This window comes from Neofelis nebulosa, chromosome 3 (genome assembly GCF_028018385.1).
Source record: "Neofelis nebulosa isolate mNeoNeb1 chromosome 3, mNeoNeb1.pri, whole genome shotgun sequence".
Lineage (NCBI taxonomy): Eukaryota > Metazoa > Chordata > Mammalia > Carnivora > Felidae > Neofelis > Neofelis nebulosa.
The window spans coordinates 75525118-75549447 of record NC_080784.1 but is presented as its reverse complement, the minus strand read 5'-3'; the positions used below and the strand labels follow the sequence as shown (position 1 = coordinate 75549447).

The 24330-nt window shown below is 39.0% G+C and overlaps 1 protein-coding gene across 1 annotated transcript in view; it reads left to right on the top strand.

Moving 5' to 3' along the window:
• The first annotated feature begins 751 nt into the window (after positions 1 to 751).
• MND1 (meiotic nuclear divisions 1) overlaps positions 752 to 24330 on the top strand; it is a 65724-nt gene continuing 42145 nt past the window's right edge. The window contains exons 1-4 of the mRNA XM_058721124.1: positions 752 to 833; positions 10186 to 10251; positions 12135 to 12192; positions 15437 to 15585. Coding sequence (XP_058577107.1) covers positions 831 to 833; positions 10186 to 10251; positions 12135 to 12192; positions 15437 to 15585 — 276 coding nt within the window. The 5' untranslated portion in view covers positions 752 to 830. The remainder of the gene's footprint in view (positions 834 to 10185; positions 10252 to 12134; positions 12193 to 15436; positions 15586 to 24330) is intronic.

Below are 24330 nucleotides of genomic sequence, written 5' to 3'. Positions count from 1 at the left end.
AAGCTCAACCGACTGAGCCACCCGGTGCCCCGTCTTTGCTTCTGTTTCTTAAAGAAGCAATAAGAGATAAAAATTCTCACTTTAGATGCCACTCTATGTTTTCAGTAAAATTACTGTACTTTAAAATAGTTCAAAATAACGTACAATAATTTTCAAAATAACTGATAAGTCTGAGTTAATTTTGTAGCGCCTTTAGGCTAACACACCCGAGCTTCAGAACTGAATATTCATGTATTTTCAGGTCGTGAGGTAGCAGCTTTTCCACAGCTTTCATTTGAAGCTCATTATTTTGTTTATTTAAAACAAATAAACCTAGGGGGAAAACAGACAACACAAAGCGATATTTAAACACTGGGAAAATACTGAAGAGAGCTGCAAAGAAGAGGGGTAAAATTAGGAGAGAACAAAGTCCGCCTTAGGCTGGGCAAATCCGGGTGGATGGGGGCAGCGCTTCCTTCCTCGACAGCCAAATCGCCTCTATTTTTTAAGGCCAACTTTAGGCCGGGTTTCTGCAGCGCGAGGAAAACGTGCCCTAAAGTGAGGGCTTAAGACTTTCTAAAAAAAGGAGTCACATTCTACATCAGGAGAGCAGAGGCAGGAGCGCGGAGAGACCAGTCCAAGCAGCGCCCTGGCCCACCCCGCCCCTCTCCGGCCGGCCGCTCCGCCGAGCCGCCAGGGGTCGCCGCGCACCGTTGGAGCGGAGGTCGGCCCCCGTCCCTCCTCTTCCTGGTCGCTGCTCCGCCCCCTGGGGGAGTCCGCGCCAAAATCAAACCCGTCTAGTCCCGCCCCGCCCCTCGCTTCGCGCAGGCCCAGCCTTCGGAAGATCCGCTATGGTAAGAACTGAGGCCGAGCCCCAGGGTCCCGCTCCTCCCCACTCTCGAGGCGGCGGAGCTCCTCGGCAGCTTTAGGCCCCGGCGGGGTTTCGGGGGCTTGGCTCCCATGGAGGGGCCGCCAGGTCGACGCGGCCGGAGCCCAGAGGCTGAGGCGTGGCCCCGGGGCCTGCTACCCTTAGGCCGCGGGGCGTCCGCCGCCTTCCCGCCCTTGCGCGCCCCGCGCTGTCCCCAGAGCCTTCCAAGGCGGGTTAGGCTAAAATCCGGAGGTGTTCGCGAACGTGACCCGAGTGTCTCACAAACTTAGCGACCTGTCCAAAGCACGAGTCGCTTCAGAACCATTGCACCAGGCTCCCCGGATTCTGCTGCCAAAGGTGCGGCCTCTTAGGAAGAACCGGGAAAGGTGTGAGCGAGCAAGCATCTTGGGTCTTAGACGAGTGCTATGTATCATGGTTTGTAGAGCACATTTCTGAGTGGCTCACGGTTTCAGAAGTAACCTAACGAATCTTCACTTTATGCCAGTAAGATTTCTTTGAAAATCCGTTGTTCTTTTACCAAAGGGCTGGAATCGATGTCCTTTTGTGCTCTGAACTGCTGGTTGGTAAGGAGTTAGTCCGTTTATTAGGGAAGCACTGCGCTGAGTTAGCCTTCCCTGCATACCATGGTCCGTTAAGTCCTGGTAAGATTCCAAGGCGTGCTTGTATCTTTGTGAATTTAATGTCTTTTAGCTCGTCCAATCATTAAAAAAAAATTTTTTTTTTTTTTTAAATTTGAGAGAGAGAGAGCGAGCGAGCGGGGGAGAGGGTTAGAGTGAGGAAGAGAGAGCGAGAATCCCAAGTAGGCTCCATGCTCAGCTCAGGGTCGGTGGCGGGGCCTGATCCTAAGACCCCGGGATCATGACCTGAGCCGAAATTAAGAGCTGGAGGCCCAACCGACTGAGCCACCCAGAAGCCCCTCATCAAATCATTTCCATAAACTTCAGTTTCATGTCATTTTTTTTTTCTGCCTCTGTTGGCAGAGAATCAACACCTAATTAAATGAATCTAAGATTTTAATATCTTAATTTAGTTAAGTGGCCGTTATTTTGCTGGGCAAGGATCTAGGTTGTATGGTACTTATTTGAAGATACTTGTCCAGATGTAATTACAACTGATAACGGCTTCTTTGTGGTTAAACTAACAACGCTGCCACCTGGGCATAAAACGATCTCAGAAGCCAAACAGGAGCACACTTCAATCTGTTACCCATGCTGTGTGGTAGTGTATTTCTCAGTAGTGTTACTGGCCTAACACAACTGACCATTGAGAACTATGCAGCATAAATGCATTAACTTTATCCTTTTACCTAATGTCTCTTTACATACGAATCACCTTCTGATTCTAAATGGTAGTAATGCTGTTAACTATTTCCAGATGCTTACCTCTGATAGTGGAGAAACATGAAATAGAATAAAACTTGGAGATACATCCTATTTTTTAAATGTATGCTCAGGAAGTACGTTTAGTGTTATGTTGATCAAAGAAAGTTTTGTTCCCTTTCCTGATTTTGAATTAATCCCAGTTTTGATTCGGTTGGGCTTGGTGGGTAAACAAGTACAGGCATATATTTGGAATTGGAGAGATGTAACGTACTCTGCCACTTCTGAGGGCAACAGATATCATCTACTTTTAATTTTTCAAAGTTGTATTGTAATTGGTAAACAGAGCTGATTTTGGGAATCTGTAACTCCTAATTGGAGAAGGTTCCTTAGATGTATGGTTTTTTAAGTGGTTTAAAATACAGGTTTCCCCCACTCTTTGAAAGAGTAGTGTTCCTATGAAACCTTTTGTCATCTGAAATGATGTAAGGGGAAGCAGCAGCAGCAATTATTAATTTATATGGAAAAAAATCTTTAAAAAAAAATTTTTTTTTAACATTTTATTTATTTTTGAGACAGGGAGAGACAGAGCATGAACAGGGGAGGGTCAGAGAGAGGGAGACACAGAATCTGAAACAGGCTCCAGGCTCTGAGCTGTCAGCACAGAGCCCGACGCAGGACTCGAACTCATGGACAGCGAGATCATGACCTGAGCCGAAGTCGGCCGCTTAACCGACTGAGCCACCCAGGTGCCCCGGAAAAAAAATCTTTGAGCATTTCTGAGACCTAAAAAAAAAAACAAAAAACCAACCCTCTTAGGCTTTTCTCTTTTTTAATTTTTTAAAACTTTAAAGAATTTTTTTCTCTCAGGCTTTTCACATACCCTAGGATACATCTTGCCAGTGCAGATACTCATAGACACAGTTCAAAACTGGTGGCTTATGCTTGAGATGCTGAATGTAGTTCCCAGGGAAGGAGCTTGGTGGAGCCATTCCTAAACCAAACGCTGAACACTGGTTCTTCACTTTTTGTCTTTTTTCCGTACAAGTGAAAATGCTCTTAGGATTTCTTTTGGTTAGTGAAAATAGGTACTAATGTAAATCTTCTGAAAAGTGGGGATAGCTCTATGTTAGTTGACCAGGAAGCTTTGTTGTCCTCAGGTCAAGTCTTGAGTCCCCTTACTTACTAATTTGAATATATATACATATTTGAATATATATATTCAATATATCTTTATTTGAATATATAGATAGATATCTATACATATATATATACTAATTTGAATATATCTCTAACTTATGTTGTCAGCAGATTTCTTTAATGTTAACTATTAAGTAAGCCCTTGTTGATTTTTTTGGGAGAAATTTCTAGATATGAATTAGTATGGTATCCTTTTACGTTAGTTATTTTCATTCTGGCCATGATACTCTCCTACTGTGGTTAATAATAAAAACTATTTCTAGTCATAAAAGAGACTGATGAGTAAATTAGCCTGCAAACAATGTTAATGGATAATACAGCTCATCCATATTTCTTGAGTAACTTCATAGCTTCTGAACTGATATGAACTTTCCTAAAACTGTGTGCCTCCAGGACACTAGACTCTCCTCATTGTCTGCTTCTGGTGGGCAGAATGTTGTGGAGTCCATGAGTCTCTCCAAGGAGCTGTTTAATAATACCAAAATGTTAGGACCCATTTAAAGCTTTGGATCTGTTTTCCACTGATGTAGCTACAGACTAGTCCTAAAGGGATCCTCGCTGCCACCCAGTACCCCTGACCTGTCGCTAGATTCTGGAGTGAGAAGAGCAGTGTTCTCAAACCTGGGGAGTTAAAGCACCTGGAGAGGCTTTGTAAGATATGCATGCCCAGACCATGGTCTGGTCTCAGAGATTCTGATTCAGTTCATATGGCATGTGCCTTGGTATCAGTATTTTTGAAAAGCTCCTGAGATACTTCTAATGGCAGTTTGAAACCCATTGGACTAGAAAAATGAACCAAAAGAGCCTTCGAACTGGGTGTGGATTTCATGCTTGGTTGTTTTGATACTGCTGAGGCCAGTGTGAAGGGAGGCTAATTAAAGCAGTATTGAATGCCAGCTGTTGACTCCAGGTTTAGCAAATAGATCTATATGGTTTTTTGGAGCTTGCCCACCTGAGATTTCTGTGATTTATCTCTCCAGGAAAGGCCATAAATGGTTAGCACAGAATTCTTTATTATTAATTTACCCTGTGTCATATATGGGAGTGCAGAGGATGTTGTGGGGTTTGGGAGCCTGAACAGTCTCAAAGTTTAGAGTTAGGGCTGTGGATACATGGTCCTGAAGTCAAGGGATGGCCTTTGTGTCTGCTCTAACCTAGCACTAAGCTCTAGGAAGGCAAGGGCAATGCATGTTCTGAAGTTTTCAGTCTGCTGAGAAAGACAAGTATACAAATTGATTTGATAAAGTTGTGTTCTGGGAACACATGGGATGACACTCAGCCTGTCCTGTGAGCTCAGGGGAAGCTCTTTCACAGAATGCTTAAACTAAGCTTTAGGAGATTTTTTTGGAGTTTCGAATAGGAGAGAGGAACAGGTGTTTTAGAACATTTTGTGAAAGACATAAAAATGGGAAAGAGCATGCTGCAAGTGGAGAATTACAAGTACAGATCTTCCTCAACTCACAATGGAGTTACACCCTGATAAACCCACTGTAATTTGAAAATATCATTAAGTCAAAAATGCATTTAATACACCTAACCTATGGAGCATCATAGCTTAGCCTAGCCTACCTTAAACATGCTCAGAACACTTATACATTAGCCTATAGCTGGGCAAAAGCATCTAAGACAAAGCCTATTTTATTTATTTTTTTATTTTTATTTTTATTTTTTTTAATATATGAATTTTATTGTCAAATTGGTTTCCATACAACACCCAGTGCTCATCCCAAAAGGTGCCCTCCTCAATACCCATCACCCACCCCCCCTCCCTCCCACCCCCCATCAACCCTCAGTTTGTTCTCAGTTTTTAACAGTCTTTTATGCTTTGGTTCTCTCCCACTCTAACCTCTTTTTTTTTTTTTTTCCTTCCCCTCCCCCATGGGTTTCTGTTAAGTTTCTCAGGATCCACATAAGAGTGAAACCATATGGTATCTGTCTTTTTCTGTATGGCTTATTTCACTTAGCATCACACTCTCCAGTTCCATCCACGTTGCTACAAAAGGCCATATTTCGTTCTTTCTCATTGCCACGTAGTATTCCATTGTGTATATAAACCACAATTTCTTTATCCATTCATCAGTTGATGGACATTTAGGCTCTTTCCATAATTTGGCTATTGTTGAGAGTGCTGCTATAAACATTGGGGTACAAGTGCCCCTATGCATCAGCACTCCTGTATCCCTTGGGTAAATTCCTAGCAGTGCTATTGCTGGGTCATAGGGTAGGTCTATTTTTAATTTTCTGAGGAACCTCCACACTGCTTTCCAGAGTGGCTGCACCAATTTACATTCCCACCAACAGTGCAAGAGGGTTCCCGTTTCTCCACATCCTCTCCAGCATCTATAGTCTCCTGATTTGTTCATTTTGGCCACTCTGACTGGCGTGAGGTGGTATCTGAGTGTGGTTTTGATTTGTATTTCCCTGATAAGGAGCGACGTTGAGCATCTTGTCATGTGCCTGTTGGCCATCCGGATGTCTTCTTTAGAGAAGTGTCTATTCATGTTTTCTGCCCATTTCTTCACTGGGTTATTTGTGTTTCGGGTGTGGAGTTTGGTGAGCTCTTTATAGATTTTGGATACTAGCCCTTTGTCTGATATGTCATTTGCAAATATCTTTTCCCATTCCGTTGGTTGCCTTTTCGTTTTGTTGGTTGTTTCCTTTGCTGTGCAGAAGCTTTTTATCTTCATAAGGTCCCAGTAATTCACTTTTGCTTTTAATTCCCTTGCCTTTGGGGATGTGTCGAGTAAGAGATTGCTACGGCTGAGGTCAGAGAGGTCTTTTCCTGCTTTCTCCTCTAGGGTTTTGATGGTTTCCTGTCTCACATTCAGGTCCTTTATCCATTTTGAGTTTATTTTTGTGAATGGTGTGAGAAAGTGGTCTAGTTTCAACCTTCTGCATGTTGCTGTCCAGTTCTCCCAGCACCATTTGTTAAAGAGACTGTCTTTTTTCCATTGGATGTTCTTTCCTGCTTTGTCAAAGATGAGTTGGCCATACGTTTGTGGGTCTAGTTCTGGGGTTTCTATTCTATTCCATTGGTCTATGTGTCTGTTTTTATGCCAATACCATGCTGTCTTGATGATTACAGTTTTGTAGTAGAGGCTAAAGTCTGGGATTGTGATGCCTCCTGCTTTGGTCTTCTTCTTCAAAATTACTTTGGCTATTCGGGGCCTTTTGTGGTTCCATATGAATTTTAGGATTGCTTGTTCTAGTTTCGAGAAGAATGCTGGTGCAATTTTGATTGGGATTGCATTGAATGTGTAGATAGCTTTGGGTAGTATTGACATTTTGACAATATTTATTCTTCCAATCCATGAGCAGGGAATGTCTTTCCATTTCTTTATATCTTCTTCAATTACCTTCATAAGCTTTCTATAGTTTTCAGCATACAGATCTTTTACATCTTTGGTTAGATTTATTCCTAGGTATTTTATGCTTCTTGGTGCAATTGTGAATGGGATCAGTTTCTTTATTTGTCTTTCTGTTGCTTCATTGTTAGTGTATAAGAATGCAACTGATTTCTGTACATTGATTTTGTATCCTGCAACTTTGCTGAATTCATGTATCAGTTCTAGCAGACTTTTGGTGGAGTCTATCGGATTTTCCATGTATAATATCATGTCATCTGCAAAAAGCGAAAGCTTGACTTCATCTTTGCCAATTTTGATGCCTTTGATTTCCTTTTGTTGTCTGATTGCTGATGCTAGAACTTCCAGCACTATGTTAAACAACAGCGGTGAGAATGGACATCCCTGTCGTGTTCCTGATCTCAGGGAAAAAGCTCTCAGTTTTTCCCCATTGAGGATGATGTTAGCTGTGGGCTTTTCATAAATGGCTTTTATGATCTTTAAGTATGTTCCTTCTATCCCGACTTTCTCAAGGGTTTTTATTAAGAAAGGGTGCTGGATTTTGTCACAGGCCTTTTCTGCATCGATTGACAGGATCATATGGTTCTTCTCTTTTTTTTTATTAATGTGATGTATCACGTTGATTGATTTGCGAATGTTGAACCAGCCCTGCATCCCAGGAATGAATCCCACTTGATCATGGTGAATAATTCTTTTTATATGCCGTTGAATTCGATTTGCTAGTATCTTATTGAGAATTTTTGTATCCATATTCATCAGGGATATTGGCCTGTAGTTCTCTTTTTTTACTGGGTCTCTGTCTGGTTTAGGAATCAAAGTAATACTGGCTTCATAGAATGAGTCTGGAAGTTTTCCTTCCCTTTCTATTTCTTGGAATAGCTTGAGAAGGATAGGTATTACCTCTGCTTTAAACGTCTGGTAGAACTCCCCTGGGAAACCATCTGGTCCTGGACTCTTATTTGTTGGGAGATTTTTGATAACCGATTCAATTTCTTCGCTGGTTATGGGTCTGTTCAAGCTTTCTATTTCCTCTTGATTGAGTTTTGGAAGAGTGTGGGTGTTTAGGAATTAGACAAAGCCTATTTTATAGTAAAGTATTAAATATCTCATGTAATTTATTGAAAAATGTACTGAAAGTGAAAAACAGAATGATTGTAAGTGTATTGATTGTGTACCCTCATGGTCGTGTGGCTGCCCAGCCTCATGAGAGTATTGTACTTCCTATCACTAGCCTGAGAAAAGATTCAGATTCAAAATTTGAAGTATGGTTTCTATTGAATGTGTATCACCTTCACACTATGGTAAAGTTGAAAAAGTGGAACCATAGTAAGTCAGGGACCATCTGATTTTTGTATTACAGCTTAAGTGGCTTAACTCTCCATGGTATGGTCAAATTTGATGTGGGGAGTGGTATCTGTGAGAGGTAGATTGGGGTCAGGTGATAAAGGGCCTTGTAGAATGATTGGATACTTCTGGATGGTTAGGAAACACTGAAAAAGCAAGGAGAGGCATAGTTAGATTTGCTTCTTGGCAGTGTGGAATGTGGACTTAGAGGGTGAGACAAAGTGTGGCGAGGGGGCCTGCAGGAATGTTGCAGGAGACAGCACACATAATGAAGGCCTGAATCGAGGTAGGGGTTATAGGGATGGAGCAGACTGGATAGATTTGAGGAATAGTTAAGCACTAAAATTGGCAGAACTTGGTGATTGGTCTGATGTAGAGTAAGAGGGATGAAAGAACCTGGGACGACTGCCAGGCCTCTGGCTTAGGTGACAAGGTGGTATCTAACTGAGCTCAAGACCTGGAACAGCAGGTTTGGGGAGTAGATGTGGGAGAAGAAGAGTTCAGTTGAAACCCTCTGAGTTTGAAGTCTGTCCAGTAGGCAGGTAGATACATGAGATTGTAGCTCAGGAGCATACTTCAGAGACCGATTTACGATTGGAGGATTCAGCATAAGTGTTTGTTAAAACCATAAAAGCAGATAAGATCAAAGAAAAGTGTGAGGAGATGAGGAGATCAATAGAGAACCTAGGGGGAACTATAGTGTTCAAGAGTAGACAGAGAAAAAAGAGAAATATCAACATTAATCCTACTTATTTTATCTATACAGTTCATCCAGGAACACGTGATAATTTTACTGCTGTGAAAATCAGTTAGTGGGGTTTCTAGGTTCTGCAAGTAGAATAAAGACTTATGGACTCTGGTTTGTATTCAGGATGGCAATTTCAAATCCCTGTCCCTGTCTATTATAGGCTTTCATTTTCCAATGGAGTATTTAGTTGCAAAGACTCAGTCTTTGTTTGTTTTTAATGTCTGCTTTTTTAAAGTGGTGTAAAGTGTTTTAAACTTCTTACTAAACAGTTTATGTTGCCTCATAATCCTGTGTGATTTTTGAGAAAGATTCAGATGACTTAAAAAACATTAGTGTGGAATTCTCTATTAGACATGATTCTCTCTTTTGTTATTTTCTGTGACTCTTTGCATTGAGGGAATTTGGCTTTCTAAAAAAATTTGGATTTCAGCTTTCTATGTTCTAAATACAATATATTATAAAATTGAATTATCAACAGACATTTTAGTTACGTGTTAATTATCTTAATTTTAAATTGGCTAAACTATAGTTACAGAATAGTAGAAACCTTCAGTAGGCTTCCATTTTCTACTTGGATAGGTTTTTTTCTTCCTCCAGCCTATCCTCCACAATGCTACCATATGCCATCTTACTAAAACGTAACTCTAATCTTGTCACTCTTCTGCTTTAGAAATTCACCCAGTAGCTTCTCATTGTCTAGAAAGAATAACATACATTCTCTTTGGCTGGACAGTCAGCCTTCCGTGATCTGGCCCCTGACAACCTTTCTCACCTTCTCTGCCACTCCCTCTACATGCACTACGCAGTAATCATCCCTCAGTGCTTGGCTTTCTGATGCATTCCACGTACTTCCAAAACATCATGGCTCTGTGTGGTCTGCCTAGGACACCTCACCATTTCTCAACTTGCCAAAATCCTTTTCATCTCTAGCCTTCCTAGATAGCCCTCAACCCTCCCCAGTTCTGTACTTGGTATCAATTTGTGAATGTACTTCCATCATTTATTAGTTACATCTATTTTCTTTGAGAGATTATAAGTCCTTTGAAGGTAAATACAGGGACTTATCATTGGATCATTTGATAAATATCGGATTTCTATAAACTGCCAGGCTCTGTCACAATCACACTTGTTATTCTACTGGCAGCACCTACCACAGGGGTGGGCATATAGTAGTTTAAATGGGTCTTGAGGCCTGGCTCTGAGAGTTATCAAACTCATTGGCAGACAAGACCATAACATTTCAGATGATGTTTCAGATCAAGTTGTTTTAGAATGCAGTGTTTTTTTGTTTGTTTTTTGTTTTTTTAATGCAGTGTCTACTTTTTTACTTTTGTGCTTTAGTCAAAGAAAAAGGGACTGAGTGCAGAGGAGAAGAGAGCCCGCATGATGGAAATATTTTTTGAGACGGTGAGTTGTTTTCTCTAAGATTTTTAGTATTTTATGTAGTTTTCTCCTTAAGTATATGTCATTCAGTGTTAACTGTACCTTTTTTTATTAAATATCAGTGCTAATCAATTTCCTGAATAGTGGATAAAATTATGCAAACATTTTTAGTTTCTGTGAAGCTATGGAGTATGAAAGAACCCTACCCCAATGTCACTTCTGTCCAAACTCCTACTACACCACACTGGCACCAAATGATCTTTCTGAAGCATATATTTGATTGTGTCCCCTTTCTGCCTGGGAATAATAGTGATAATTGTGGACATCAACTGAGTGCTTCCTAGGTGCCAATCATTGCTCTCAGCGCTTGGTGTAGGTTATCTGATTCCATCCTTTTTAATCCTTTGCTATCAGGACTGTTATGATCCTCATTCTACAGATGAGGACATCTGAGACACAGCCTAAGGTGCCAGCCCTGGATCTCAAAAAATTGAAGTGGTAGTACCACTAGGATTCAAATCCAGGGAGGATCATCTGATTTTTAGATTTTAGGCAGTGTTAAATGCTGCCTCTCTGCATTTATAAATCTGACTATCGTGTTACATATCATAGGCCTCCTTAATTTATTCCAGATATTTGTGCCTGCCACTAACGGGAAATATGTTTGAAGTTTCAGGTCCTAAGTGGTAGAGCCAGGATTTAAATCCAGGCACCTGGCTCTAGAAGCTGTTTTTTTTACCATGTTGCTCAACAGTAGCTTTTTTTTTTTTCTTCTTCCAGTTCAAGTCCAAATCTTAGACCTACAAAAAACACTAATTTCCTATGTCTTAGCCTAATACTTGATAGGACCTTCAAAGTCTAGTCTGACCACATTCTACTGGCTACTTTCATTATATACAGATGTGAAGAAGATAAGAGAAAATGGCAAAATAGAATATGAAATTAATAAGGACATTTTCATTTTGAAAATTCAGATTCTCAGTAAAACAAGCAAAACACTCTGGGAACCTTTATTTTAAAAACTGCCTTCTAAGTGTAATTTTACTAATGTTACCTGCCTTCAATGACTTACTAAAAGTCATTGGCAATTCAGAACAGAGTATCATATTAATGATGATTAGAAAGATAAATTGATGAAATTTGTATGTGAGGATTATGACTTGTACACAGTTAAAATATTTTTCCTGTGGTCTCAGCAAGAAAAGTAGATTTAATTCTTACTAGGCTGTGGAAGGCTGGGGAGAGTGGTGAGGGTGATTATTTTGTCCTTTATGATATTGTTCATTTTCTCAGTATCAAAATTGGCTGTTTCAGATTGAAAATTTTTCAGCCCTGCCTTCAGTTAATAACAGCATATTAATGAGTGTGAGCAGCTTCCAGAAGTTCACTAGTCACTGAGTTTGTTTTGTTTTGTTTTTGAGAGGGAGCATGCACGCATGCAAGCTGGGGAGAGGGGCAGAGGGAAAGAGAGATTCTCAAGTAGATGCCCGTCAGTTGTCTGTTTTACTTTTAGTTAAAACTGCTAAATCTGTGATGTACGATGCATGCTAAGCAAATCACTGTTTTCTTAAAATCACAGTGTCAGAGAAGGTGATTATTTCATGTTAAATGATTCATTGTAAGTAGTCTTTATACCTCGATGGGAAGATATTCTTTACATTCTGATCTTCAGTTACTTTAAAGAATTGAATGTTCATGCAAAATTTGTCCCTTTTTAAATTCTGTTGAAGGTATCAAACAAGACAGTTGCAGTTTGTTCTAGCTCTAAAATGCTTGATTCTGTCACACTGTTCATTACCAGACACAACTTTTAGTACAAAGTTTTATTAATATAGTTATGGTAAATATGAATATATAGGAGAAAATAAATATATGTTTTTCATCTTTTTTTAAACTCTTTTAAACAGAAAGATGTGTTTCAATTAAAAGACATGGAGAAGATTGCGCCCAAAGAAAAAGGCATTAGTGAGTATCAAAGATGTGCGGAGACATTTTGTGATATATTGGCCATCTTTTCTGTAACAGTCTTTCACTTTATGAAAACATAAATTTCTACAGGTGAAGAATGTTTATAAAAGTCCTTACATGATGTCTTCAGGCTGTGGCCATGATTCTTGTGTTTGGAGTATCTGCTTTAGGAAAATTAAAATGGAATATGCACGCATACCATACCTATACACACATGCATGCACACATTTATTTATTTATAGGTATACTTACTTCAAGAGAAGTAAACATTTCATTTATGTTCTTGTATTTGTTGAATGTGACTTCATATCTTTACATGGTGTAGTGGTTTTCTAAGCTTTTGTAACAAATTACCACAAACTTGGTAGCTTAACACAGTAGAATTTATTCTTTCAAAGTTTGGAAGCCAGAAGTCTAAAATCAGGGTATTGCTGGGTTGGTTCCTTCTGGAGGTTCTGAAGGAGAATCTGTCTCCTGCTTCTCTCCTGGCTTCTGGTGGCTGTCAGCAGTACTTGGCTTATAGACACATTGTTCTAATCTCTGCCTCTGTTTTTATGTAGACTTCCCCTTTATTTTCTCCATTTCTATCTCTTATAAGGACATATGTCATTGGATTTGGGCCATACCACCCTAAAACATGGATGATTTCATCTATGATCCTTAACTGCATCTATACAGACCCTTTTTCCAAATCAGGTCACATTCACAGGATTTGGGGGTTATCTTTTGAAGGGTCACTGTTAAACCCCCTATATATGGTGTGTGTGTGTGTGTCTGTGTGTTGTATATATATATATATATATATATATATATATGTATATATATATATATAACACATACATATATATGTATATATATATATGTATTTAAATCTTATTTTCATTGTATAAGCTATACATGTTTATAAGTAAAAATTGTTCATAAGCCCTCTATTCTGGGATCACCACTGTTAACATTTTGGTGTATTTTGGTGTCTTATTCTTTGGTTCTATTTGTGTATGTATGTATGTATGTATGTATCTCTTTTTTTTTTTTTTTTTTTTTTTTTGAGGGAACTGTCCTGTATATGCAGTTTTGTGTTCATGCATTTTTCATATAACATTATGTCATCTATATTTCATTATGTCATTTGCTTAAAGAATGATGTGGGGTGCCTGGGTGGCTCACTCTTGATTTCTGTTCAGGTCATGATCTCACTGCATGGGATTGAGCCCCTCGTGGGGCTCTGTGCTGACAGCACAGAGCCTGCTTGGGATTCCCTTTTCTCCTCTGTCTCTCAAAATAAATAAATAAACTTAAAAAAAAAAAAGATGCACAACATCTGCATCTCCTAATGTTTCATTCTGTGACCACCCACTATACCCTAATTTGCTTAGCTTGTTACCTTTTGTTGAACACCTAGGTTGTTCACAAACTTTGCTGCTAAAATTAATGTGTAACATACTATCTATGAATTTTTTTCTAAAAACGTGATTTTTTAGGGCAGTTTTAGGGTCATAGCAGAATTGAGTGGAAGGTACAGAGATATCCCATATGCTTCCTGCTCCCCCACATGTAAAGCTTCTCCTGCTGTCAGCATCACTCACCAGTGGTCCGTTTGTTACAGCTGACACATCCTAATCCCCCAAAGTCCATGGTTTGCATTGCATTCTGTGAGTTTGGACAAGTGTATAATGACACGGATCCATCATTATCGTGTCATGCAGAGGATTTTATTACTGCCCTAAAATCTCAATGTGCTCCACCTATTCATCCCTTTCTCTCCTTACCCATACTTTTTTCCCCCCCCACATCTCCTATCACTTCATTAGGAAATGCTCCTAGAAATAGAGTGGAAAATAGAGACTTGTGTAGTTTTAGACATTTAATACATATTCTCAAAGTGCCTTCAGGAAAGGCTATTCCAAATTATATTCACATTCATTTCTCAGAATCGTGTTTTCATTTTTAGAATCGTTGACATTTCATTTCACTTCGTATTTCTTTACGAGTGAGGTTGAATGTTTTGCACATTCGGTGTCGATTTTTTTTTTAATTTATTAAATCTTTAGTTTTCTAATAGATTTTATTATATTTAGGAATCTGTAGAAAAAATTAAAGTGGACATAAAAATATGGATAATTTCTCAGTACAGTTTTACTTAATAGAAAGTAAGAATTGTTCATGAATTTCAAATAAAGTCATATTTGACTTTACATTTTTATATGCTACTTTTGAAAACTTCTTTCTGATTTTTTATCTTACCCTTAACCCTAATATTCAGTTTATTGTTTTATTGTTTAATTTTTCACAAGTTTTTTTTTCTTTTGTTAGTTTTCTTAGCAAAGAAGGCAAAACATGTTCATTGTTGGAAAAAATAAGAAAAATGAACAAAAAGAGGAAATAAAAATTGCCTCTTAAAGATAACTTCTGTCACATTAGTGCATATTTTAACTTTATTTTTTTATATTTTATACACATTTTGAATGTATATATATATCCATGCCATTAAATATTTTATAACATAAATTTAATGATTGTATAGTATCCTGTCACAATAAATGCTTTTTTTTTTAAGTTGTTTTTATTTATTTTGAGAGAGAGAGAGATAGAGAGCAAGTGGAGGAGGGGCCAAGAGACGGAGATAAAATCCCAAGGAGGCTCTGCAGTTTAGCACAGAGCCCAATGCAGGGCTCAAACTCACAAACCGTGAGATCATGACTTGAGCTGAAATCAAGAGTAAGACGCTTAATCGACTATGCCACTCAGGTGCCCCACAATATTACAAGTCCAGTTATTGGACTGGTTTCCAGTTTTTTGCTATTGAAAACAGTGCTTTGACAAGCATCGTTATGCTTGTCTGTCATTTTCTTTGGTTGAATTTAAAATAGTGGAATTTCTACATAAAAGGTATGCATAAATCTAAGGTTTTCAATATATATTGTCATATTCTCTACCCATGATGAGGCTACTCATTACCCTAAATCTTTTATGATATTGTAGTCAAGAAATCATATGTCATTGCTTTATTTTGCTTTCTTCAGTTATTAGTGGGGTTAAACATTTTTGTTTGTTGACTGTGTATATTTTGTTTTTGTTCATTGATGTACTTTTGTTTTTCCATTGTAGTATTTTTTATTTTTAAAAGCTCCTTTGTTAAGTACCCCTTCTGTAATATTTATTGCAGGTATTTTCCTAGTTTTTAGCCTTTTAATTATATAGGATGTGTCTTAATGTAGTCTTTAAAAATTCTCTCTTTTAGCTGCTATGTCAGTAAAAGAAGTCCTTCAAAGCTTAGTTGATGACGGTATGGTTGACTGTGAGAGGATTGGAACGTCTAATTATTATTGGGCTTTTCCAAGTAAAGCTCTTCATGCAAGGAAACGCAAGCTGGAGGTTCTGGAATCTCAGGTAAGCCACCACACTTAAAAAAATTATAGATTTGCTTTGTAAGAAAAAAATGTGTTTTTATTTAAACTTATGTGGTTTCCGTTAAATTTTTAACATGCATTATTTGATTCAAAGTCTAGAGATAATCAACTTCTCTTTCTTCCAAACAGTACAAGGATCTTAGAATGTTTTAACCTTCATCTTCCCACATCATGATATTATTTTATAATATTTTAGTTCCTTTTAGGGTTACAGAAAAAGGGGTGGGGAGGTACAGAGAGTTCCCAAAAGTGGTTGACCCTTTAACAACATGGGTTTAAACCTCATGAGTTCACGTATACGTGCATTTTTGTTTTTATACATATGGTACTGTAAATGTATTTTCTTTCTCTTATAATTATCTACATTTACTTTCCCCTAACTTACTTTATTGTAAGAATACAGTGTATGATAGCATAAAAAATATGTGTTAATCAACTATTTATGTTATTGGTAAGGCTTCTGGTCAACAGTGGGCTATTAGCACTTACTTCTTTTTTTTTTTTTTTTTTTTTTTTTTTTTTTGAGACAGAGCACTAGTGAGGGGGGGGGGGGGGAGAGAGAGAGAGAGAGAGAGAGAGAGAGAGAGAGAGAGAGAGAGAATTTCAAGCAGATTCCACGTTCAGCACAGAGCCCGATGTGGGGCTGGATCCCACGACCCTTGGATCATGACCTGAGCTGAAACCAAGAGTCGGAGGCTAAATCAACTGAGCCACCCAGGAGTCAAAAGTTATATATGGATTTTTGACTGCATGAGGGTTGCCCCTAACTTCTGCATTGTTCAGTGGTCAGCTGTATAGTTTTCTCCCACCATCTGAAAGTGGAGTATTCCTATGAAACTTTTTGTGAGCTAAAATGGTGTGAAGCAAAAAAGCAATTACCATTAACCTATGTGGAAAAAATCTTTGAGTGATTCTAGACCCCAAAAGTAACCTTTCTTAGGCTTTTCTGATACCTTAGGGCACATCTTGCTAATGGATGCACAAAATACATCAAAGTAAAGCACAAATGCTCATAGGCACAGTTCGATGCTATGGAGCTTGATGCTGACATGCTGAGTATAGTTCCCAGGGAAGGAGCTTGGGGCCACTCTCACTGCTCTGGGTGCACGCTGCCTCTATAAAGGCTTGCTGCCAAATGAATGCTGAACACTCTTTTTGCTTTTTATCTTTTTTTGTAAAAGCAAAATACCCTTCAGATTTCTCTCAGCAAAAATAGGTACTAATGTAGGTCTTTCATAAAAACAAAGTGGTATAACATGAACTTTTGAAAAATGGGGACACATGGGGCGCCTGGGTGGCGCAGTCGGTTAAGCGTCCGACTTCAGCCAGGTCACGATCTCGCGGTCCGTGAGTTCGAGCCCCGCGTCAGGCTCTGGGCTGATGGCTCGGAGCCTGGAGCCTGTTTCCGATTCTGTGTCTCCCTCTCTCTCTGCCCCTCCCCCGTTCATGCTCTGTCTCTCTCTGTCCCAAAAAAAAAAAAAAAAAAAAAAAAAAAACGTTGAAAAATGGGGACACTTGTACCACCCCCTACACCCCACCAAACACAAAATTTCCCCTATTATTTACATTTTGTGTTAGTGTTGTACATGTTATAATTGATGAGTCAGTATTGATCTCTTGTTACTAAATAAAGTCCATACTATATATTAGGGTTCACATTTTATATTGTATATTCTGTGAATTTTGACAAATGCATAAATGTTATATATGCACAATTACAGGATACAGAATGCAGGATTCCAGAATAGTTTCACTGCCCTAAAAATCTCCTGTGCTGGAGTTATCCCTCCATCCTTCCCTCTCCCCTAACTCCTAGCAACCACTGGTATTTTTACTGTTCTGTAGTTTGCCTTTCCCAGAATATGATATTGTTGGAATCGTACAGTCTATAGCCTTTTCAGATTGGCTTCTTTCACTTAGTAATGTATATTTAGGTTTCCTCCGTGTCTTTTGGTGGCTTGATAGCTCATTTTTTTTTGATAGTTCATTTCTTTTTATTGCTAAATAATATTCCATTTCATAGTTGTGCTGTAGTTTGTTTATTCATTCAGCTATTAAAGGAAATCTTGATTGTTTCCAAGAACATGCATTTAGTCTGTACTACAAGATTCCAGTACATTTTAATGAAGTATTTTTTTATTCTTTTATGCAACTGAGGGGGTGAATTACCATGTGGAATTTATAGTGTAGGTAAGAAATGGAACTTCAGGGAAATAGGCAATGGACTTGTTTTGGAGTGAGGCGAGGAAGAATTCTGATTCTCGAGAAGATAACAGGACCGGGAAAAGTTAATCAAGAATAGTAAAGGAGGGGGGCGCCTGGGTGGCTCAGTGGGTTAAGCGTCTGACTTCAGCTCAGGTCATGATCTCACAGTTCGTGGGTTTGAGCCCGCGTTGGGCTCTGTGCTGACAGCTCAGAGCCTGGAGCCTGCTTCGGATTCTGTGTCTCCCTCTCTCTCTGCCCCTCCCCAACTAGCGCTCTGTCTCTGTCTCTCAGAAAATAAAAACGTTAAAAAAAATTTTTTTTTTTTAAAAAGGAATAGTAAAGGAGGGGCGCCTGGGTGGCTCAGTCAATTAAGTGTCTGACTCTTGGTTTCAGCTCAGATCATGATCTCATGGTTTCATGAGTTCCGTGCTCTGTGTTGGGCTCTGTGCTGGCAGCATGGAGTCTGCTTGGGATTCTCTGTCTCCCTCTCTCTCTGTCCCTTCCCCACACACGCTCTCTCTCTCAAAATAAATAAATAAAGTTTAAAAAAAAAAGAATAGTAAAGGAAATGAATTTATTTCTGTTTGGAGGTAACGTGAGATTACATTTCTTCATAGGAAAATCCTCCTGAAATACCACTATTTAAAATGTTGCTCATGGGTTTAAGAAGGTTAAAGAGTTAGTTTGTAAGGAGCCCTCTGTCAGTCATTGTTTTTAACTATAAGCAATGCATATTAACTCTGGCTGACATTAGCAGAAAAGGAATTTTTGAAAGATACAAGATGGATTTGCAGAATCACTGGGAAGGCTGGAAACCCAGTTCTAAAAGTAGGCAGGAACTGAGGGAAGGTACACAGCCACACCACAGCCAAAGTCACACCGTGAAACCTGTCTGGTGAGGATTCTGCTGCTCCAGAGCCATGAACACTGCACCTAGCTCTACTGACATTGCTGACCTCAGAAGATGATTACACTGGTGCTTCTGACTCAGGCTGAAGAACCAGATGTTGCTGCTGCCAAAGAAAAGAAAACAAACTTAAAAATCCCTCAAAAAACTTCTGTCCCAGCTACCAGTCACATTTTGTGGAGGTACATGTGATCTGGCCAAGCCTGGGTTACATTCTCACACTCTAGTTGCCAGGGGCACTGGCGAAATAAGTAATTGGGGTGTCTAGTTTCTTTCTTTCTTCTTCTCTTTTTTTTTTTTTTAAAGTTTATTTATTTGTTTAGAGAGAGAGAGAGCAGAGGGAGGGGCAGAGAAAGAGAGAGAGAGAGAGAGAGAGAGAGAGAGAGAGAATCCCAAGCAGGCTCTGTGTTATCAGCACAGAGCCCAGTGCAGGGCTCAATCTCCTAAACCTATGGGATCATGACCTGAGTCTAAGTCAGAGGAGTCGGATGCCTAACTGACTGAGCCACCCAGGCGTCCCATGGAGTTTCCAGTTTTTGTGATGAGAGGTAGCTGCCTCCTATTGGTACCAGCAGTTCCCCAAAATAGGAAGGGAGTTTGAATGCTGAGTAGCACTGTCTTTCCTACCATGATATTTGCAAAATAAATCAGGAGAAACAAACTGGAAAAGAGCATAGGACTTGGGAGTCAGAATAATAACAACTAAATTATTGAATACCTACTGTCTTCTGTGATAACTATCCTAGGCACTCAGAATCCATTAGTGGACAAAGAATGGAAGCAGGGAAACCAAGTAGGTTAAGTTATTGAAATAATCCAGCTAGGAAATAATGGTGGTTTGGACCAAGGTGGACGAAGCCCACTTATCCTTGCCTTAGCCATAGGCAACCAGTAAGCTACTTTCTGTCTCTTGTAAATTTTCTTGTTCTGGACATTTCATATGAGTGGAATCACAGCATGTGTATCATTCTCAACTGGCTTCTTTAATTTAACGTAATGTTTTCAAAGTTTGTCCATGTTATAGTAGAAGTACTTCATTCCTTTTTATGGCCAAATAATATTCCGTTATATGAATATACCACACTTTGTTTATCCATTCCTCAGTTAATGGCCATTTGGATTGTTTTCACCTTTTGACTGTTAATATGCAATGTTGCTATAAACTTTCAAGTTTTTGTGTGGACATTTTTTCATTTCTCTTGGGATTTGCTGGGTCATATGACAACATGATTAGTTGTTTGAAGAACTTCCATACTTCTTTCTAATTTGGCTTCACCAGTTTCCATTTTTACAGTGCATGAAGCTTCCAGTTTTACTACATCGTCACTGAAATTTATCATTACCTGACTTTTTTGACTTTAGCCATCCTAGTGGTTGTGAAGTGGCATCTAGTTACGGTTTTGCTTTCTATTTTCCTGGTGACTAGTGATGTTGAGCATCATTTCATGTGTTTACGGGCCATTTGTATATCTTCCTTAGAGAAATACCTATTCAGATCCTTTACCCATGTTTTATCTTTTAAATGTGATGCCACATTTTTTCCATGCTAGGAAACAACATGCATATTTGTCACTCAGCAATTTTTTGAAAAGTTAATCATGACAATTAAAACTTTATACAGGGTAATATACTTTCAGGTCTTATTGCATTTTCCTGTCTTCATGGTTTTTTGTTCCTTTATCCTCTTTGAGAATTCCCTTGCTCTTCCTTTCTACTTAGCCAAATTCTAAACATCTCTCTTTTCAGAAACCTTCTCAAGGCCCCATAGCTTATAGTGGGTTTGGCCTTCTCTAAACAAACTGTAATATTTTTGGTTTTACCATGATATAATGTATTGCTTTGGCTCATACTGCTGGTTGCCTATGTAATGAGCACTGCCCCTTTCTTCTTTACTAACAAAACACTTTGTTGAGGCAGCAGTGTGCCTTACTTAAAAAAAAAAAAATGCTCATCTTCCCACACTCCTTTGCAACTAAGGGTGGCAATGGAAAACAGTTCTGATGAGTGAGATATAAGTGGAAGAGTATCTCTGAGGTTTGTAGGAAAGTGTTTACTTTCCTGATAAAGGCAAAACCCCTTCCCCTTCTTTTCCATAGTGGACATGAGATCATATTGTAACCCTACAATAACATGCATTAGGATGGAGACCTGTTCCTTAATGTCAGAGCCTGAATAGAAAGGGCTTGGGTCTCTGGTGGCATTTTGAAATGCTGCACTAACCTGGGACTGTCTCATGTCTGGACTGTTTAATCCAGTTTTAGTCAAATGTTCTGTTACTGTAGCTGAATGTGTTCTAAATGGATATAATTGCTTTGAAGACTTTCTTTTATATAAATGTGACTTAGATTTTTTATTAGTTGTCTGTTACTTTGTAACAAACTGTGTACTCCAAAATTTTGTGGCTTAAAGAAACAAACATAGATATTTCACAGTTTCTGTGGATCAGGAATCCAGACATGGTTTAGTTAGGTACGTCTGGCTCAGAGTCTCACATGAGGTTGTAGTCTGACAGTTGGCTGGGGCTGCATACTCATCAGAAGGTTCATCTGGGAGAGGATTAACTTCCAAACTCAATCATATAGTTATTGGATTTAGCCCTTTGAAGGCTGTTGGACTGAGGGCCTTTATTCCTTGATAGTTTTTAGGCAGAGGCCTCCCTCATTCCTTATATCCTGGGCTTCTCCATAGGACAGTTCACAGAGCAAGCGTGTGGAGAGTCCGAGGCAGAAGGACACTACTGTGTTTTTTTGTAACTTCATCTTGGAAGTGACATCTCTTTACATCTGCTGTAGTGTGTTTTAATGAAACAAGTCATTAAATACAGCCTGGTTGCAAGCAGAGATTACAAATGGGCATAAATAGCAAGGGGCAGGGATCATTTTGGCCATCTTAGAGGATACATACACAGATTAAAATTTTTTTTTTAACTTTTCATATGTATAAGTCTTCTTGATTAGTTTTTAATTGCTTTATTGAAGAATATTTGACATTCAAAAATTTCTCATATTTAAAGTTTATAAATTGCCGAGTTTTGGCATATGCATACATCCATGAAACCATCACTACAATTAAGGTAATGAGCATATCCTTCATCTGTAAAAGTTTCTTTATTCCCCTTTTTAGTCTTTCTCTCCTGCCCTTCGCTTCTCTGTACTGTTTCCCCTGCCCCCATCCCTAGGCAACCACTGATTTGCTTTCTGTCACTATATTTCCAAGAGTTAAAAAAAATTTTTTTAATGTTTATTTTTGAGAGAGAGCAAGCGAACATGAACAGCAGGGGCGGGGAGGGGAGCGGAAAGAGAGAGAGAGAGAGACACAGAATCTGAAGCAGGCTCCAGGCTTTGAGCTGTCAGCACAGAGGCCGATGAGCAGGGCTCGAACTCAAGAGCTGTGAGATCACGTCCTGATCCGAAGTAGGACATTTAACCGACTGAGCCACCCAGTTCCTCCCCCCCTTCTTTTTAATTTTTTAAAAATGATATTTCTAAGAGTTTTGTATAAATGGAATCATACAGTAATGTATTCTTTTTCCTGGCTTCTTTTACTGAGCATAATTATTTAAAGATGTATCCATGTTGCTGTCTTATTCATTTATTTTTATTGCTTAGTGGTGTTCCATTGTATGGGTAGATGACAGTCTGTTTAGCTGTTGATAGACGTTTGGGTCTTTTGTGTGTTCTAGTTTTGGGCTATTAGAAATAAAGCTGCTATAAATATTTGTGTATAAGCCTTTGTAGGGACATATGTTTTTATTTATATTGGGTAAATACCTAGGAATGGAATGGCTGGATTGTATGTGGCAAGTTTATGTTTAACTTTTTAAGAGATTGCCAAACTGTTTTCTGAAATAGTTGTGCCATTTTACATTCCGGTCAGGAGTGTATGAGAGTTCCTGGTCTCTCCACATCCTTGTCAATACTTGGTATGATACCCATTCTAATAAGTATATAGTGATATTGTGGCTTTTTTCCGTTTCCCCAGTGACTAATAATGTTGAGCATCTTTGCATGTGTTTGTTTGTCATCCATAAGTCTTCACTGACAAAGTGTCAGTACAGATCTTTTACTTAAAAAAAAAAAAATTTCTTTTTGCCTTTTTTAAAACTTGGGTTTTTATTATTGAGTTTAGACAATTCTCTGGGTACAGATCCCCTCCTAGACAAATGTTCTCTGAACTTTTTTTCTACCAGTCTTCAATTTGTCTTTTCATTCTCTTAACTAGTTTTTGAGGAACAGAAGTTTTTAATTTTGTTGAAGGCCAGTTTATCAATTTGTTTCTTTATGGTTGGTGTTTTGGGGGTATATCTTACCTTCTTCTGGGCAATTATTTGTGCCTGAAACTGGGCATAACAGGTGCTGATTAAACATTTGCTGGTTGACTTCTTGAGCCAGAGGAACTCTTTACCTTTGAGGAAAAAACAGCTAAATGTACGTTTTTTATTTCTTTGCCTCTGGATTTAGCATAATATCTACTTAGCAAGTGGGGGAGCTTGGCAAACCTTAAGAGAAGTAAAGAAGAGATCTCGTAAGAATCTCTAGTACAGTGAATCTATTTTCAAAAAGTGAACTTAATATCACTGTTTGTTCTGAGTGTTTGAGGAATAGGATGTTCTCATTAGTTACTGTCTATAGATCCCTCTTCCTACAGGTCTGAGAGTTGGCAACAAATGTATTTTGTGACACACCCCTCCCTCCCACCTCCATTGACAAGTTGGAGGTCAAAGATTAATCTTACACACCTCAGAAATCAGGTCAAGTCAGAGATGTACACCTAGGCAGTAGTCCTATACCCTCTGTTCTAAACACTCCAGAGGTAAACGAAAAACATGATTTTGATGTCATTTGTAAAACGTTGATAGCCCTTGACATTTGCTGTATATAGTTATTAAAAAACAAAAACAAAAAGCCTTATTGCCTTTTCACTGACCTAAACCTACTTTATTCTCTAACTAAAACTTGAGATGGCACGTCAGTATCATTCTGTGCCCCTCAACCATGGTTCTGGAGATCGCTTATCATTTTAGAGAAGCAATGTGGCTCAATGGAAAGAGAAGTAGTTAGAAATCAGACATGGATTGAAATCACAGCTTTGCGGGGCGCCTGGGTGGCGCAGTCGGTTAAGCGTCCGACTTCAGCCAGGTCACGATCTCGCGGTCCGTGAGTTCGAGCCCCGCGTCAGGCTCTGGGCTGATGGCTCGGAGCCTGGAGCCTGTTTCCGATTCTGTGTCTCCCTCTCTCTCTGCCCCTCCCCCGTTCATGCTCTGTCTCTCTCTGTCCCAAAAATAAATAAAAAATGTTGAAAAAAAAAAAAAAAAAAGAAATCACAGCTTTGCTTCTTACTGGCTGTAGGATCTTGGAAAACTTTCTTTAGCTCTTTAAAGCCTCAGTTTCCCAGTTTGTAAAATAGAGAGTATACTTCAAAGGGTTGTGATACAGATTAAGTGATATATGTAAAGTGTGGCATACTAGGTACTCAGTCTATGGTAGCCAACAAATTCAGCTAAATTACTACTCATCCAGGATATACTGTAAGTTTATTTGGTCAGTCAGAACAAATATTTGAGGCTTAGGTCATGATCTCACGGTCTGTGGGTTCAAGCCCCGCGTTGAGCTC